This window comes from Periplaneta americana, chromosome 15 (assembly GCF_040183065.1).
Source record: "Periplaneta americana isolate PAMFEO1 chromosome 15, P.americana_PAMFEO1_priV1, whole genome shotgun sequence".
In the NCBI taxonomy this organism is placed as follows: domain Eukaryota; kingdom Metazoa; phylum Arthropoda; class Insecta; order Blattodea; family Blattidae; genus Periplaneta; species Periplaneta americana.
In genome coordinates, this window is record NC_091131.1 from 516,823 (window position 1) to 535,215 (window position 18,393).

Sequence of the window (18,393 nt, forward strand, 5' to 3'; positions counted from 1 at the left end):
AACATTGGTAACACTTTCCTAAGTGCCGGAACTATTAGAATTGAATTTAACATGTAGGCCTATCCCATATTGTTTCGCAACTTTATTGTTAAGATGAGGGCAACCTGCAATAACAATCCACAGAACCCGAGCCAATCTCTTTTCAGACGCATTGCCGGTAGCAATAATTAATCAATTCAGGGTTCTCCGAAGCTGTGATATTACTGTAGGGCAAGAATGTATATTGTACACATCGCAACTGTGGAAATAAATTAACCAACTGAATTGTTTAACAAATTACTTTTTCATTTGAACCTCACTTTAAAAACCGCTAATTTCCACTCATACTCTCCTAATTTTCTGCATAAAACATCCAGAGTTTCCGCCGACCGCCGTTCGTTCAATTTTACCGCAGTGAGGAATGAAGTAATAAAAAAACCGCCAAATTTAGCGAGAAACTGCTGACATTGGCATCCCTGCTCAAAAGTCTTGTGTAAAAAAAAAAAAAATAAAAATAAACTTTCGAAGTTACTAGAGTTTCACCACAGTCTAGTATATAGCCACGAAACTCAATACGTAGGGAATATGCATCCATAGATAGTTGCTAACAACTAGGATCGCTACTATCGCCTCATCACAGACAATGCGAAATAGTACCGGCACAGTCTATTGTTTCTCCGACGACAAAAAAATCTTGAAAAATCCCTTCCAAAACATTCCAAATTTAGTATTTGTTTAGTTTACTGCACAGATAGCACCACATTTCCCACAAATATTCTGCTATCTGGTGTAAGACTTACCAACTACAATCCAAAATTGACATACAATGTTACCAATATATATTTACAAAATAATACTTGTATATTTATAAAATCATATACTTATAATAGTTATGTATAACTTAAGATTACAATTTCGTCTTCATTATTGTAATTTTATTAAGAGACATTATTTTTAATAATTTGTATTTATGAAATTTTGAACAGATTGTGGTTCGTGTTGATTTCATGTTGGTTAAAGCAGGCAGAGCAGTTCGCGTTCGTTTTTGTTTAGGTAGTCGTCTGATAAGTAGTGAGGAGTATGTATTGCCGAAAATATGAAGGTTTACTTACACTTTAATTTAATAGAGACTACAGTTCCATAGTGTAACAGAAGTACAAAAATTTTTTACATATCAATAAAAACGAAGTTGCAAGTCTTATCTGCAAAGTTGCTTTATTTGCTCATTCTTGACGTAGCGCAAATATCTCTTGGAATTGTTATACAATGGCAGACACGAAAGATTACTTGACGATTTATAGGAGGTTTTTTGAAGAATTTGCTACGACAGTGAATCCCGACGATCAGCTTCCAGTCAAAGTAGCTGGTTATTATTTGTGTGATTCGGAACTAGTTGGAGAAATTGTGGATTGGACTCTACAGTACCTCAATCAAAAGTAAGTAAATTATAGCAATTCACTTTTAATGACTAGGCCTACTTAAGCAGTAGGAGTTATGACTTGTTCATGACTCACTGAAATAAATAGCTTCAAAGTTCGTGAAGAAAGGAGACAGCTGGCACTGCTTTTGTATTAGTTCTTTCATGTTAGTCTTCATTTCTTAAAAATCTTGGTACTTAGCGTGTTTTGCGGTTATGTTTACTAACGTTATGAATTGCATGATGTTCTATATTGGGAGGATCTACCTTCATCTTATTAAAGATATCTTATGCATTGTTTTGAAAAGATCATCACTTATATATTGCCTAACCCTTGAAATTAACTCTGAAAATAAAACCTACATGCCATTGAGGTGGGAGATAGAGCTCCCGTGTTTTCTGGACCGTGGCATTAAAAGAGCGTGATATGATCACTTTTACGCTTCAGCCGCCTTTACTTGCTGGAAAACATAATTTACGTATTTAATTTTATAAGAGGCCAAGTGGATACTGAAGCAGATGAAAAAAACTTAGAGTACTCTTATATAACGGGATTTACGTATTTATAAGCGCGTTGTCAAGAAGTTAACAAGAACTTTGTAACTGCCCAAAAACCACACGAAACTGTATGACGAAAAAATTACTTCCGAGAAAATGAGCAGAATGTAGACCAAAATTGTTGTATTTACGTAATGCCATGAGCATCGAGAATGATGCTATAAACATATATATACTACAACAAAAGTTGTTGTTGTTTTCTAATGTCAGGCGTTTGACAATAAAGTCATTTGACCTCTTGCACTGCAATATTTTTCAAAGATATTATCATGGCCAGCCACTGAAGCACAGATTTTGAGGTGTTCCGAATTCATTTCTACCACAACAAAAGTAAGAAATACAAAATGTAAAGATGGGACAAATACGGTACGAGAAAAACGAGCGTTGAGTGACTTCCGCCGATTTTGGAATAGACACCGACTGACTTGAACTGCCCACATAGAAAACAAAACATCACTACCTGTTCAAGAGCGCCACACTCAATCGCTTTCACCTTCATCTTGACGATAATAAAAACCTAAGCTAACGTAACCTGTTGAAACCAAAATAAAATTAACATTACTTTAGTCTAATGGCAGGAACATTGAATGCAATCATTTTCCAAAGTGATCACAAATGTTTGTTCGAGCTTTCCAGTAGGTACTGTATGTAATCAGTCTTGTACACAGAGCAGTGCTGGGGGTGTCTGTGCAGCTCTTCTTCCTCGTTCTCGTTGCAGAGGACACAGTCAGGTGTTGGTGCAAATGGTTCCCCAAGAAGTTGGGTTCAGTGTTGAGGCGCGACTGCTGTCCTCCTTGGGCCATGTGGTGTGTTGAATATCAGGTTCCTTGATGTTCTGGCTTCTGTTTTTCACGTGAAAGTGTTCTTCACTTGGTTTTTTATTAAGAACTTAGCAGACTGATACGAAGTTTTCTCTGGAAACATTGCACCTTTCTTAGCTGAATGCTCCTGGAGCCACTGCAACACTGTTGTTTTACTGAGGCGTTTTAGAATGTTTATAGTTCTGAAAATACAGAAGAACCAAAAAATTTCTAATATCATAAACACAACTATTGACAGTCCTTCCCCTCAGTCGTACTCACACACTCCACATTCTGAGACTTTACTGGACATAATGGCTATCACTTGCCATGACACACAGACAGGCACCTGAACTGGGAATATCGCCGCATGATATTATTTACCTTGCCTAGCCTACTCCCACAAATGCCTTCGAAATATTTGTAAAAGAATGATGTGTAGAGATCTAAAATGCATTGATCAGACGACTTTAGTCTCAGGCGCACTCATGATTACCTGGGACACAATAGCCTATTTCGATTTGCAATGATTACATTACCCAAATGTATGATAAACACACACTACTGAAATCGAAACGAGTGGAAAGAGCAGCAGCTCCATGGTTAATTTCCTCAATATGCACTGTGATGACTGAACGAGACACAGCTTGCCGAAAATACAGACAGACCGGATCTGAGGACAAGCAATTAAATAACAAAGTTACCCAAGAAGTAATAAATTCGAAACTACGACCCATGCATGACATTATTGGACTATCTAAAATCCGCTGGCAGAGAGACTTGAAGGCAATGGGCATAGGGAGGCAGAAGGACCAGATAAACGACTTTTCTTATTTCACTGGACACTGGACACTCTTAATGAACGATTTTACTATGATACATTCACAATCTAATTGATCCTAAGGAAAAAGAACAGACAGTGCTTGAACTACTGCATGCAACCTGTCAAACGAGCGAGAAATTTTCGTTCACATACGTAACAGACTTAGAGGTAAAGGAAATTATAAAACTGATAAGTACTAAAGCTGAAGGAGTTGACTGTAGAATCATAGACATAATATTGCCAACTGTAACACTCATCTTTAATGAACTCTACATATCGAACTGTAAGGAAAAAGCCTATAGGCCTATAGGTGTCCCATTCCTAAAAATAATAATCCATCAAACCCAAATGATTATTGACCTATAAACATCCAACCCACCCTGTCAAAAGCATTGGCATACATCGTTGACAAACAATTGACGGACATCTTGAATGAACACAACTTACTTTATGAGTATCAGACCGACTTCATAACTGAACATAGCACGAATACAGCATTACCGTACGTAAAGTTACGGAACACATATGGGTCATTCCATACAAAATTTTAAAATTTGTAACGTCAAGTTCTGGATTTTTTCAATATTCTAGTAAATGAATGTCATAATAATAAATAGTTAAATGGCCTAATATGAACTTCATCTCGCCAATGGTTGAAAAGTAATGAAGGGTGAAATATTCGGGGAGTTGATATGTAGACTATTGTTACAAATATTATTAAAATGACATGCTTCATTGTATCAACGTAAAAATTGTGCCAGTACATTGAGGACTCTATATATTTAAACTTACTTCTGAGTTATTATGGATTTTTACTTCGAGCATGTATTAAAACTTACAGTAAAATAAAGAAATGTTAATATTTTCATATCGAATATTTTTTTTTTACTATGTTCTGTTTTCTATGGTGAGATAAACAATTTCTTAATCCATTACAAAAATTTTATGATGGGATCTCTAATACTTTGGGAAATATTAAATAAACCAGAATTGCAAATATTGTCATTAAGGATCAAAGTCGCGTGCAGTGTATTACATCACGCGCTCGTACCAGACACCCACACGCGTGCTTAGCGATCGATATGACAAATGCCAGATGTTGCGACATCTGCTCAACGGTACGCTAAAAGATTTCATGTGAGAGTTTGTTTTTCTTCCTGTTATAATCTCAGCGCAACTTTTTCCCTTCAGTTTAATGGGTGGTTTTGTTCTGTTCTCTCATTGTAACTTTTTCCCTTCAGTTTAGACGGCGATTTTGATCTGTTTTGTCATTGTAAGTTGTAAGTGTTTAATATGCCTAAATTAAAGACGAAAAGTTGGAGTCATCTGTGATGCTGCAACACTTTCGGACTTTAAAAACATTCGTCACAAGTCTGTAAAAGAAAAGTGACAAGTAGCATGTGTAAAAAGGTCCCGCATTTAGTGGTAGGTGATGCTATTTGAGAATGCCTTTGCCATAAGATTTCAAAAATTGAAATAATTAGTGAAGTTGCTGGGAGTGAAAGTAAGGTTGACAAATCAACAAGCAAAGAAGAATGTTTACAATCAGAGGCGGGAAATTCAACAAGTGAAGAAGCATTTATGCTCCTGAACGTAAGGAACTGTAAATGTATCTGTCAGAAATCTATCAGAAATATTGACGTCATTGTTACAGAGAAATTTAGTAGAAATTTAGTACAAAGAAAGGACGACAACTGACAGGGCCAATATGATTTTAGTGAAATGTGACTGTATAAATTTCATTAATAACTTCATTGGTTGGCATAAAAAATTCAAGATACTATTCAAAACTTCATTGCAAAGTCTCAAGCAAATTATTGAAAGTAGCTGAAAAATGAAATAAAGCCTGGTGAGTTCATTATCATTGGTGATTTTTCAGAGAATTACAGTTTCATTATTCAGGATGCTACACAAGGTCATCACTCGAGTACTTCTCAAGCAACAATATACCCATTCACAGTATATTACAGAAATTAAGTTGGTGGTAATTTAGAGAACCTTTGTTTTTCAGTAATTTCGGAATGCTTAGTTCACGATAGTGCAACAGTTCATGTTTTTTAAAGGAAAATGATAGAACATCCGAAACAAACACATACCGAAATATCTAAAAATATGATTTCGGTGATGGAGCAGCTAGTGAATACAAGAACGAAAAAACTCCATTAATCTACTCAATCATGAACACGATTTTCAAATACCTGCGGAGTGGCATTTCTTTGGAACTAGTCACGGTAAAGGGCCCAGTGACAGTGTAAGGGGTACAATCAAGCGACTTGCTGCAAAAGTCAGGAACTCTAATTTCAACTCCTAAAGGACTGTATAATTGGTCAAAATGCAATATACAGGGAATTATTGTGTCATTCACATCCATTAAAAAACATGAAGAAGTAGTTACAAAATCTAAATCCTCAAAGATTTGCCAGCCTCAAGACTTCCCGGAACAAGAAGTGTTCACTGTGTGGTTCCAGTTAATGGAAGTTAGCAATAAAACCCTATTCTGTTTCATCAGAAGTACCAAAACTAGTTGAAATTGGACGTGTGACGCGTACCGGTCGTCAACGCGGAAACGCTTCTCGCAGTGACCAGCAGCAGTGATGGCGCATGGTGGAGCGGAATAGATCACCGTTTACACGGCGAGTTGTTTTAATTTATAACTTCCTTATTTTTGAAGATCCCATTATGAAAATTTGACAGATTAATGAAAATGCTCAGTAAATTGTCATTTATTTTTTTTTATGTGAATTGAAATATTCGATTTTATGTAATGGCGTTTTTTTTAACATATATTTGAATTTCTTTAAACACAATTTTCAGAGGTGCACTGAATTATAGTATCTTAATAACCTATTTTTTAAGGTATCTAACGATATCTTAAAAATTTTGTTTGTAATTATTCTTATGGCCAGAAAACAAATTTAAAATAGAGCTATGTGCTCAAATAAAAATATTTTAACTGCCCATTACATTTAAACAGTAGCTGTCACAAACATAATTTTGTACATGTTTAATATATACGACATAAAGAGTTGAATGTACAATTTTTAACAAATTTGGAGATATGACTGTTTTTCGTGATACTGTTTTGCATGGAATTACCCATATGGGAAGTCTCTGACAACCAAAAATTGACCATTTTGACACTGCTTGACTTGAGCAAAGCCTTTGACTCAGTTGACATAGATCTGTGAAGTTACTATGCATACTCCAAGTTCTTGACCCAGCAATGCCATCCCAGTTTATTACGTGTTGTCTTCAATTTTGTTTCAACAACAGCACGCATTCAAACCTTACCTCTCCTGCTACCCCTCTCTTACCTGTAGACTTACACTAGACGTGATAGGGGAGTACAAATTTAATACAGTGCATCACTCGACCTCATGCTAAACAGCCATTCCATTGTTATGGACAGGACATTCAGAGATAAAATTTTAACTTTTAAAAGTGTATGGGCCTAATACAATGGTATCAAAATGAAATTAATGGTTTTTTTTTTTTTTTTTTTTAATTAAGCATGCATATGTACTATCAGTTCAATTATTACACTACAAAGTTGTTCTACTTGATGGTTGTTAATTGTATTATATCACTCGAAAAAGTTTTTACAAATAGGACGTCATTTTGGACACCACAATATTGGTGCATTTAGTTTTGAGGTTTTTTTTTTTTTTTTTTTTTTTTTTTTTTTTTTTTTTTTTTTTTTTTTTTTGTGAATCTGAAGAAAGTTTTCATTGGCCTTTCAGTATATTAATTACAGTTTATTTTTATGTGGGTAAAGAAGTTTTAACATTTTTTTTTCTTCTTCTTATACAGCAAAATGTAATGTCTAATGTTTGGGTGACATGTTACAAATGGACAAAAGATTCAACAGCAATAACTCCATATAATTCAAATTATTTAAAACTTGCTTAATTTTAATGTACAAATGTGTATTAGGGTGGCCCTTATTTTTCAACTTTCTAAAAGTTTTGCTCCCACCCCTTTATTTTGTTCCAATCAACAAAACAACAATCTGTGCAAATTTTCAGTTCAGTCGAACAACTTCTAGCCGACCCTCATCGACCATGAAGTTTTGAAATTTTAGTCCAGAAAACAATTTTTCCAATATTATTAGATAAACCTATATTATTATTATTATTATTATTATTATTATTATTATTATTATTATTATTATTATTATTTTGTGCTTTATTCACTTATTTTGTAACTAAACATGATCTTGTCTTTGATGAATGATTTTCAAATTATTGTTTCAAAATTGCCTGTGCTGATCTGCTGACTGCTAGTGTAAAGTGACTTACAAGACTTTTTTTTCCTAGAGTTGTAAAATGGCATCAACCTCTTTATGTAGTTCGTCACACAAGTTAAGAAGACTCTAATGTCTCTCTTGTTGCCTACATCTCCAATCAAATCGTTGGAGCCAAACTACTTTCGAACCGACAAGTTTTAAGACTTTTCTTGTACAATGTAAGAGTTGTAAGTCTTAACAACAAAGGAAGGTGTAGCACTGGTGATTCAAGAAGTTTCCATTTGTTGGCGAAAAGCACGAATCCCTACTAGAAGATCTGACCACTGCGTTGATAAGTTATTCAAACCCTATGATGAATGGAAGGGTTTACAGAAAAAAGTTGAATAGAACTACAGGCAAGGAAAGAAAAATATATATTTTTGTGGAAATTATGGACGATCTCTTTGACGAAGTTGATTCAGATGCTTTGGGAGAGATAAAAATGAAGAAGATAAGAATTTCTTAATGCTTCAGCACCAAAAACGACGACCAGGCTGTATGGTTGTTGTAGATCAAAAACTAAAACACAAGGAAGAAAAAGCACTGAAGCTCAATGCAAAGGAAACTGCCAGGAAAGAAAGGACTTATGAAGAAATGTAACAACATTTTACTACTCATCAGCTTGCTACATCACAAACTGATGATTCAACATTAAGCAGCCAAAGCAGTGATGGTGGTGACGACGGCGAAAGAGCAACAAGCGCAGCAGCAGGGGTAGTTCCAGCACCTCGAGGTACATTGCAGGTTTTTACTCCTCGTCTCTCTGAAGATTTTGATAGTGCAAAATTAGTGATAGAAATGGGATTTACTTATGAGGAAGCTTTCGGGAGTGATACTGAAAATCTAATAATAAATTGCACTTTTTTTCAACACCTTAGAAACAATTTGGAGAAGCAAGGCACACATAAATTATTTTTCTTGCTCGAGTGTATGTTCGAGCCTAATTTTGGTCATCAGAAGCATTTAAAGCACCTTATCATTTCCTATCCATGAGTAAACTGATAAATTTAATTACCTATTGATCCAGAAATCAATAAGGCTGCAGTAAATAAATTTTCCAGCCATCTCTGGTATTTAGCTCCCGAAACTGTGGCTCTATCCTTATTTGATGACTATGTTCGAACAACGGTTAAATCAAATATGACTCAAGTTATACTGGAAGTGGACGAAGGTGAAGAAGAGAAAGAAGAAGAAAATGTACTGAAGAGGTACATTCTGCACCAAAATTATTTTTCTTCCTTTACAAATATTGAGTTTTCGTCTTTTGTAACTCCTGGTACTAAAATTTTCTTCACGAGATTTTCTATCAGCACTGATTTCCTCGACAAAGACCCTTCAACTTGAAAGGATGATCCTGTTTACAAACGTGGAATTGAAAAACTTGAGAAGATAGTTGTTGTGGATGACGATGCAGAAAGAGAAGTCAAACTATTCAGGGTTACAATAACATTCTCACAAAAGATGAAACTGAGAAACAATTTGTTTTACAGATCTTTACCAGACACCGTAAAAAATACCCAACTGCTACGTAATCCTCCCTTAGAAAAAAAAATAATGTTCAATGTTTGTTCCTTCAGATAATGTTTTGATTATATTGAAATCAGAATAATAAAAATGTGTTTCTCTTGTAGAAATTGTGTGCTTTACTAAAAAAACCTAATAGGCCTATTTCTTAAAATTTTCATCTTATTTCAGGAATTTTTCGAATTAACTTTTGGGAAATTTCATTCAGAATATTTTTAAACAATTGCTGGGGTTTCCAGGATGTTCACATAAATTTCTCTAAGAAGAAAAAAAGGAAATGGTCGAGATAGGGAAGAACATACCGTTTTTGTATGGAATTAATCGTTTGGTATACTATGTTACAACTTCAAAGTGTTTGAGGGTCGCCAAGCAGTTGTCCGATTGAGCTGAAAATTTGCACAGATTATTTTTTTGTTGATTGGAACAAAATAAGAGTGTGGGAGCAGCGCAATTTTAACTTTCGGAAAATTACCTATAGCTAAGGGCTACCCTAATGTGTATGCTAGTGTGAAATAAAACTACAGTATTTTGAACTTTACTTTTGTAGTACCCTATCTCTTCACCACAAATTTCTTTGTTGTTTTTGTTTAGAAAATGTGTTTGAAATCAATGCTGTCTCCTTGACTGAGTACTATGTATTTCTGTTTTATCTGCTTTCTGCTCTGACCTACATGCTCCATAAGTTGGTATTGCCCTCCCTTAACGTCATCTTTTGAAATCTTCTGCACCTTCGGTATCTGTGTCTGTATATAGCTTACCATCACTATAAGTCGCTTTGGATGCTGTCTGAAGTTCTTAAAAATCAGTATCACTGTCTGAATTCACTGGCGTTCCCCTCCTTCCAAACTCAGTATAAATGGAGCTCTGATATAGTTCTCCCAGTTGTAATGCTACTTTGATACAAAGAAGCCCAGAAATATTGGCTTGACTGGACATTTGGTATGGCGTTGAAATTTTTCCACCTTGTAAGAAACCTCTGTATTAGTGCATCTCTGCACTGCTTACTGGATCCCCTTGACAGCATCAGCACGTGTCTTGTGTGAAACTTCTGCTGATGAGACAAGCACTCGTCTTGCTTTGATTTCGGAGTAGATGGAGAGCGGTGTTTCTCGAACAGTGGATGTTGTAAAGTTAAAACCTAAAATTCTCACTCAAGGAAGACTAATAGTTTGGTGAGTAGGCAGATAACACGTGGGTCTACATATTAAAAATGGACATGGTTCTAAAGGTGTAAGCTACAATAATATGTTATGGACGGGACAGTATTTCACTAAACATTTCATGGTTAGTGGCCTATCAATCATAATGAATCTTATAATGTAAAGGAAACTTCCAAACAACACAAACAAATAAATACAACCACACAGGCATATACAAACTCACATGCGATAGTTGCGATAGTTTCTACATTGGACAGACAGGCAGATCATTCCAAACTCGATACAAAGAACACATTAAAGCAAAAACCAGAGGACACAATACATCTACATATGCCGTACACATAACCAATGCTAACTACACATACAATAACATAAATACAGACATGGAAATCCTACACATACAACCCAAAAACTCAACACACTATACAGACACCCTAAAACACACCCTAATCAAATTCTCAACACACAGATCAATTTCAGAACACACACACTATTTGACACAACTCTTCATCACACGAACGCACCCACACAATAGGCAGTAAAGTTGAGATGGCGCCGAGACACGTAAGGCTCTGAGAATGGTGTCAATTAGCACCAAAACAGCTGTAAGCCACATATGCTTACATAATTAACACGAGTAAGATCGCCATTTAATCAATTATTTATATTTCTTTTCATTAAGAATTTGTGTTTATATTTAGGAATACTTATGTTAAAAGACAGTAATGTTTTTTTCATGAACTACTAAGTATTTCATTAAATATCCTATGAAGATCATAGTTAGTTGCTTCAAAAAAGTTGCGTGTGTCACTATAGAATTAAACTTTTTGTTTTTCAGTTTGTATATGTGTATTTACGAACCAGTATATGCTTCTTTCTTTCAATGCTTCGTGACACAATATAATTCAAGTACAATAGGCTACATATTGTTTTTCCTTAGAAGAATATAGATACTATATTATTTAATGTGCAATATTGGTATCATTAATTTATAAATATGCGTAAATAGTCATAAAACCATAATTATCTTATAGGCTATCATAATTATTTCAATTCTGAAATAATGTTTGTGCCTTGTTCCTTTGTATTTTGTAGTAAGTTGTTATATAAATTCATTACAATTTATTTTCCATCTTGAATCTTGCATACACTACTTTTAACACTTAAATATAAATGATTGATTAAATGGCAAACTTACTAGTGTTAATTATATAAGCACGTGTGGCTTACAGCTGTTTCGGTGGATACTGTACACCATCATCAGAGCCTACTAGATCTCGACGTCATCTCGACATTGCTGCCTGTTGTAGGAGTGCGTTTGCATGTTGAAAAGTGGAGTCAAATAGTGTGTGTGTTCTGAAATTGATCTGTGTGTTGAGAATTTGATTAGGGTGTGTTTTAATGTGTCATATTGTTCTAGTGTGTTGAGTTTTTGGTTTTTGGGTTGTATGTGTGGGATTTCCATGTCTGTTTTATGTTATTGTATGTGTAGTTAGCATTGGTTATGTGTTCGGTATATGTAGATATATTGTGTCTCCTCTGGTTATTGCTTTAATGTGTTCTTTGTAGCGTGTTTGGAATGATCTGTCTGTCTGTCCAATGTAGAACTTGTCGCAACTATTACATGTGTGTTTGTATTTATTTGTTTGTGTTGTTCGTGTGTTGAGATGTCTTTGTAGTGTGTTATCTGTTCTGTATGTTATGTTGTATTTCTACTTTCTGAATGAAGATGCGATCTTATGTGTGCTTTTGTTTTCATATGTTAGTGTGATGTATTTCTTGTGTTTGTGTTGTGTTTTGTGTGTTTTGTATTTGTTAAGTTTTTGTTTTGTCTTCCTTATGATGTTGTCTATTATGTTTGGGTTGTAACCATTTTCTTGTGCTATATATTTGTGTTCACTTCTTCATTGTAGTGTTGTTGGCTCATGGGTATTTTGAGTAATCTGTGTACCATTGTCCTGAATGCAGCATGTTTGTGTTGTATGGGGTGGTTAGATGTGTTGTGTATGTGTGGTGGTGGTGGTTGTTGTTGTTGTTTTCAAGTTCCAGTGTGTATTGAAGTTTTGAGCGTATTTTATGTATTGGTGTAGTTTGTGTATTTGTCGTTTGTTTCCTTTGTATAGTATGAGTAGCCTATGTGTCTACGTATCTGTGCCAGTATATTATGTTTTCTGCATATTTGTTGTGATCATTGTTGAGTATGTATGTTTGTTCTATGTTGTGTAAAACTATCTCTGCTAGTATGCTAGAAATGGGTGATCCCATGGGCAATCCTTCTGTTTGGATGTAGTATTTGTTGTTGTAAGTGAAATAGTTTTGCTTTGTGATGATGTCTATGATTTGGATGATTTTTTCGATGTGTTCTTGTGGTGTGTTGTTGTCTATAAGCATTTGTTTTAGTATCTGTAATGTGTTTTGTTAGTCTACAAGTCTGTGATCTCGAAAGATGCTGATCATAAAGCGCTTGTTTGCGAAGTAACTGATTACAATAGGAATTTAAACTCAGACCAAAATACGACAACTCTACCTGTTAGGAAAATCACTACCCCTGTATGCTGTTATAAATCAATACCAATTTGGTATAATATGGTATGTGGCAAAGCAAATGACACTGAAATTATTGCTCATCTGCTGTCCATGTTTCTCTAGCAATGAAGTATGTTATAATAGTTTGACATAGGCTATTGTGAATTCAGTGTTGTGTTGATTTCTGCAATTACGGTTTTCACAATAGAGGAGAAGATATTTATCATGGAACGTTATTTCTGGTCATACGGAGAAGGATGTCAGAATAGGCCAAGTTTTCTTCACGTTAAAGAACAGTATGAGGAGCAATTTAATAAGGAGGCACCAAATAACTGAACAATGTTAGCTGGCATTGACAAGTCCGTCATACAGGATCAGTCTTATGGCAACGAAAGGGGACAACAGGGTGCTCAAGAATTATCATCGCAAACGAGAATCATGGACGACTTCTCCAACAGGTCTATGGCGAACATCAGTAAAACTTTGAGTGATAGGTCTGTTCGGCAGATGTTTAAAGAGCTGGGTGGATTTGCATACTGCAGTCAAGTTGCTCAGCATCTAACAGAAAGAGATGCGTGAACCTGATTATAATATAGCAGCCAAGTGTTGTCCATGGTTTCTTCTGCAAGAAAGCCATATTTCACCTTGATGGCTACATCAACTGACAAACAACTCGCTTTGGGTTTGAACAGCTAATGTCGTTATACAGAAACTACTATTTTTTCTGTCATGCCTATATTAAAACAATACAAGATAATTTCTTTCTATGGCCTGCTCACAACTCACCAACATTTGTTTATCACACTGTGCAAACTGACTGATTAGAATTTATAAAACAGTTATATTACCGGTTGTTCTGTATGGTTGTGAAACTTGGACTCCACTTTGAGAGAGGAATAGAAATTAAAGGTGTTTGAGAATAAGGTTCTTAGGAAAATATTTGGGGCTAAGAGGTATGAAGTTGTATGTATGTATTTATTCACACTGCAAATGGTATATACCCGGTGGCAGTGGTAACTAATTACACTCAATAATGACAATTAATAATAATAATAATAATAATAATAATAATAATAACAGGAACAGGGAGCATCCTAAATTAAATGAAGCACGATCACTTAAAATAACATTTAAAGTAAATCTAATTTGTATCTTAACCCCAAGTTCGAACTAAAACCCACGAGTATGATATCTTCATACCTGCACAAGTACCTTTCAGCACTACACTCATTTCGCTGACAACTCACTCACTGCACTGGAACTACGACACATTTCACTGATTATATCCTGATTTCACTAATACTTAAAAAGATTTCACTGATCAAATACTTTGCACTGCCACTATAAACTATGCAATTTCACTGACAGAAACACACTGCACTTACACAACACACTTCACACTTCACTGATACAACACTTCAAATAACAAAATATCAATTACACCCTTTAAATGGTGTGTATAATATACTACCGTCTATTAATAAAGTCCTTAAGCCTATTTTAAAATACATTTTTGGTTGATGGTAAAGCCTTTAGTAAGTCTGCAGGTAAAGCATTCCAGTCCCTGATAGTACGATTGAGAAAAGAAAACTTTCCAGTGTCCGTCCTCTGTCTTCTTTCCCTCAGTTTATATGGTCGTTCCTTGAAGAGTAATTTGGCGGCTGCAGCCTATTTTTTATTTCTCTCCAGGCAGGCTCACCTCTGTATGTTTTGAACAGTGCGCATAATAGAATTCGCGTTCTCCTGTCCGTGAGTGTGTCCCATTTTAATGGTGAAATATTATGGCAATGCTTGAGAGCCCGTTTTTGAATCTTTTCCAGTGTCTTAATATGTTCTAATCTGTGAGAATTCCAACAAGCAACGCTCTCCATGCTTTTCCCGCTGTGTCAGTAACGTGTTTCTCTCAGCCGAGATCGCTGCTAAATGTTATTCCTAGGTATTTATATTTGTTAACTTCCGGAATGGTTTCACCCCCTAATGTAGCCTATACAATGCAGTTATTTTATTTCTTTTTCTTGTAAACCTGACGGCTTTGCTCTTTCGAGAATTTATTTTCATTTTGTTGGCTATTGCCCAATCATTTATTCTATTGAGGTCATTCTGAAGAAGAGTAGTATCTTCATAACTTTTTATTTCCCTGTATACAATACAGTCATCCGCGAATAAGCGAACCCTGGACGAGATGTTAACTGGCAGATCATTTACAAAAGCCAGGAATAGAAGAGACCCCAAGACACTCCCCTGTGGGACTCCAGAAGTAATTTCATTTGGTTTCGATAATTCCTTCCCCACCTATTCTCTCTGCCAATGAGTGCGACAAGTTAAAAATTCCTTGATCCACTGGAGTACTCTGAAGTCAATCCCCGTTGATTGTAGCTTAACCAACAATATATCGTGTGGGACAACATCGAATGCGCGTGAAAAGTCAATAATCACTGCATCTACTTGGCTATTTGAATCTATTCCGTCTGCTAAATCCTGACGTACAGTTAATAATTGACTTTCACATGAGTAGCCCCCCGCCTCCCCCCCTCGAAACTCGTGCTGACAATTATGTAACCAATTTGAATCATTCCAATGCTGCCTTAGATAAGCTGAAATGAAGTGTTCCATCTGTTTGCAAACCACAGAGGTGAGGCTGACCGGTCTGTAATTTACTTTGTATCTGAGCGAGACCCTGACTTATACAATGGCACCACTATTACATCTTTCCAATCTCGCTGGACAATACCATTGTTTATTGATATTTCAAATATACGCACTAGATAGGGAATCATGGCTTCCCCTCCCAATTTTAACATGTGTCCGGCGATACCTTCAGGTGCTATTGATTTATGGATTTCAATTTAGAGATCCTTCTCCTTATGTCCTTAGGCTTGATATAAAATTGGTCTATATTTTCCACAGAAGCTAAGTGTGGTATTATTGCCCTCATCCCAAAACGAGTGGCATAATAGGAATTTAGTTTTTCTGCTTTTTCGTTGTCCTGTACGATAAATTGATTGCTGTCATTTTTTAGAGGGAGGCTCGAATAGTTTTCCTTGCGTCGTCTCTTCACATATTTATAAAATTCCACCCACACGTTTTGTTCACCTTTGAAAAGTTTATTAGGCAATTTTCCTGCGCTATCTTCTTCGCAATGAGCAGTTCTTTCGATAGTTGTGTGAATTTTGTTTGTTTTGCAACGCTTTCCTTGCGCTGGCTGTAGGATTTCCTTAGCTTTCATTATAATATTCCGGATCGGGATTGTTTGATAAACGTTTAAGCAGGATAAATTTCTGTATTCCTGTTAATATAATCTGCTTGAACTCAACCCAGCATTCTTCTACACTACTGCCCTTTACTACCCATAATGATTACTTTTGTAGAAGATAATTTTGGAAGCCTTCTCTGTCCGCTTTGTTATATTGCAAGATATTTTTGTTCTTTGTTCCTTTGCTTGTACTTAGCATTCCATAATATAAGAATTACCGCGTCGTGGTCACTAATACCTGGAATCACTTCAATACCTGAGGGTCTTAAAATAAATATGTCTAGTAAGGAATCTCCCCTTGTCGCCCTATCTGTTACTTGTATTAAGTTATATTTCCAGATGAGTGAGTTTACTAATGACTGAGCTTGACCCATCCCTCCCTCTATTGCACCCTGCCAGTTTACCTGGGGCAAGTTTAGGTCTCCCGCGACGATAACATATTGACCGCGAATGTGTCTATTTTCCAACATATCTCTTATTTTACACAGTACGTTCAAGTCTCCTTTCGGAGCCCTGTATAAACCGATGATGTGTAATATGTTTCGCGAATAATCATCCGCTTTGTCTACATCCAGCATTTCGAACTCCAAGTCTTTAACATTTTCAGCGCTCTTTTACACACATAAAAACCACTCCGCCTGTTCCGACGCGGTCGCGTCTGTATGTTGCATAGTCGTTTCTGAATACTTCTGAGTCTGTTACTTCGCTGGAAAGCCATGATTCCGTTCCTATTATGACGTCAGGATTATGCGAATCTACTAGGTTCCAGAATTCAGCTGATTGATTGTAAATACTTCTGCAGCACTGCTAAGGCTTATCATTACACAACATAATATTGCTGATCCCGTTGGCGCCGCCGTCGCCGCTTTCTCCGCCGTAATAATACTCGTACATGCTATTTGCCGCCGTCATTCCCGGTCGTTGCTCCTCTGCGTTGCCGCCGCCCTCGAGAACAGCGCTCCTAGTTCCGTCGCTCCTCGTCGATTTAGATGGACTCCGTCACGTCCCAGGTCCCCGTCACCGATCCACGAATGTAGCTTCCGTCCTATCTGCCACCCAGTCGAATGCCTCATTGATTCGCCCAATCCGAGTCCAGTGAAAATCTCTTCGCCGCACTAACCCGCTGATAATTATCTTTGCCTGGGGATGCAGCTCCTTCGTCCTTACCGCCAAGTCGTACATATCTCCCATAACGTACTCAAATCGTCTCCTCAGGTCATTGGTCCCCACATGTAATATTATAGTTTTTCTGTCCCTTTTCTCCTGTTGCCCCAGTTTGTGTCTCACTTCTTCGACTCGTATCCCCGGCTAGTACAGCACTTATTTTCTTGTCCCACATGTCGCACCATGGAATCTCCTGTCACTACTATCTGCTTCACCTCGCTCGCCTCCCCATGTCGTTTCTCGCGTACTCGCCTGTTCTCTGCTTCCATCTCTCTCAGCCGTTCTGCAATTCCCTTTTAGTTCAGCCACCTCGTTCTTCAGCGTTTCAAATTCTGTGTCCGTGGTCTCAACAGCTATGTCCCTCCAGTTCTCCTCAATATGCTGGTCCCTCTTGAGTTATTGGCAGCTGAAATGAAACCACGTCGAACAGGTGCTGCACAGAAGACCAGTCCTGCATACTCCGCACTTCACAGGTCCTGGGTTCAGTTCCACTCCAATCACCAACAGCATGGCTAGTATCAGGACATTCTGCGGACTTCTGGGGAAAGAATGATGGAAGAAACAGTGAAGTGCTTTGTGTGGAGTGTGGCATTGTGTATGGGGGAGGCAGAAACGTGGACATTACGACGAAGGTAAGAAAAACGACTAGAATCATTTGAAATGTGGATATGGAGAAGAATGGAGCATGTGAAAGAAACAGACAGAATAGGAAATGAAGCTGTGTTGGAAAGAGTGAGTGAAGAAAGAATGATGCTGAAACTGATCAGGAAGAGAAAAAGAAATTGGCTGGGTCATTGGCTGAGAAACTGCCTACTGAAAGATACACTGGACGGAATGGTGAACGGGAGAAAAGTTCGTGGTAGAAGAAGATATCAGATGATACGGATCATGTGAGAAGACGAAG

The 18,393-nt window shown here is 36.7% G+C and overlaps 1 protein-coding gene across 1 annotated transcript in view; it reads left to right on the top strand.

Annotated features, from left to right (window-relative positions):
• The first annotated feature begins 961 nt into the window (after positions 1 to 961).
• The window catches only part of LOC138715781 (platelet binding protein GspB-like), a 173,629-nt gene continuing 156,197 nt past the window's right edge, over positions 962 to 18,393 (top strand). Inside the window, exon 1 of the mRNA XM_069848844.1 lies at positions 962 to 1,415. Coding sequence (XP_069704945.1) covers positions 1,246 to 1,415 — 170 coding nt within the window. The 5' untranslated portion in view covers positions 962 to 1,245. The remainder of the gene's footprint in view (positions 1,416 to 18,393) is intronic.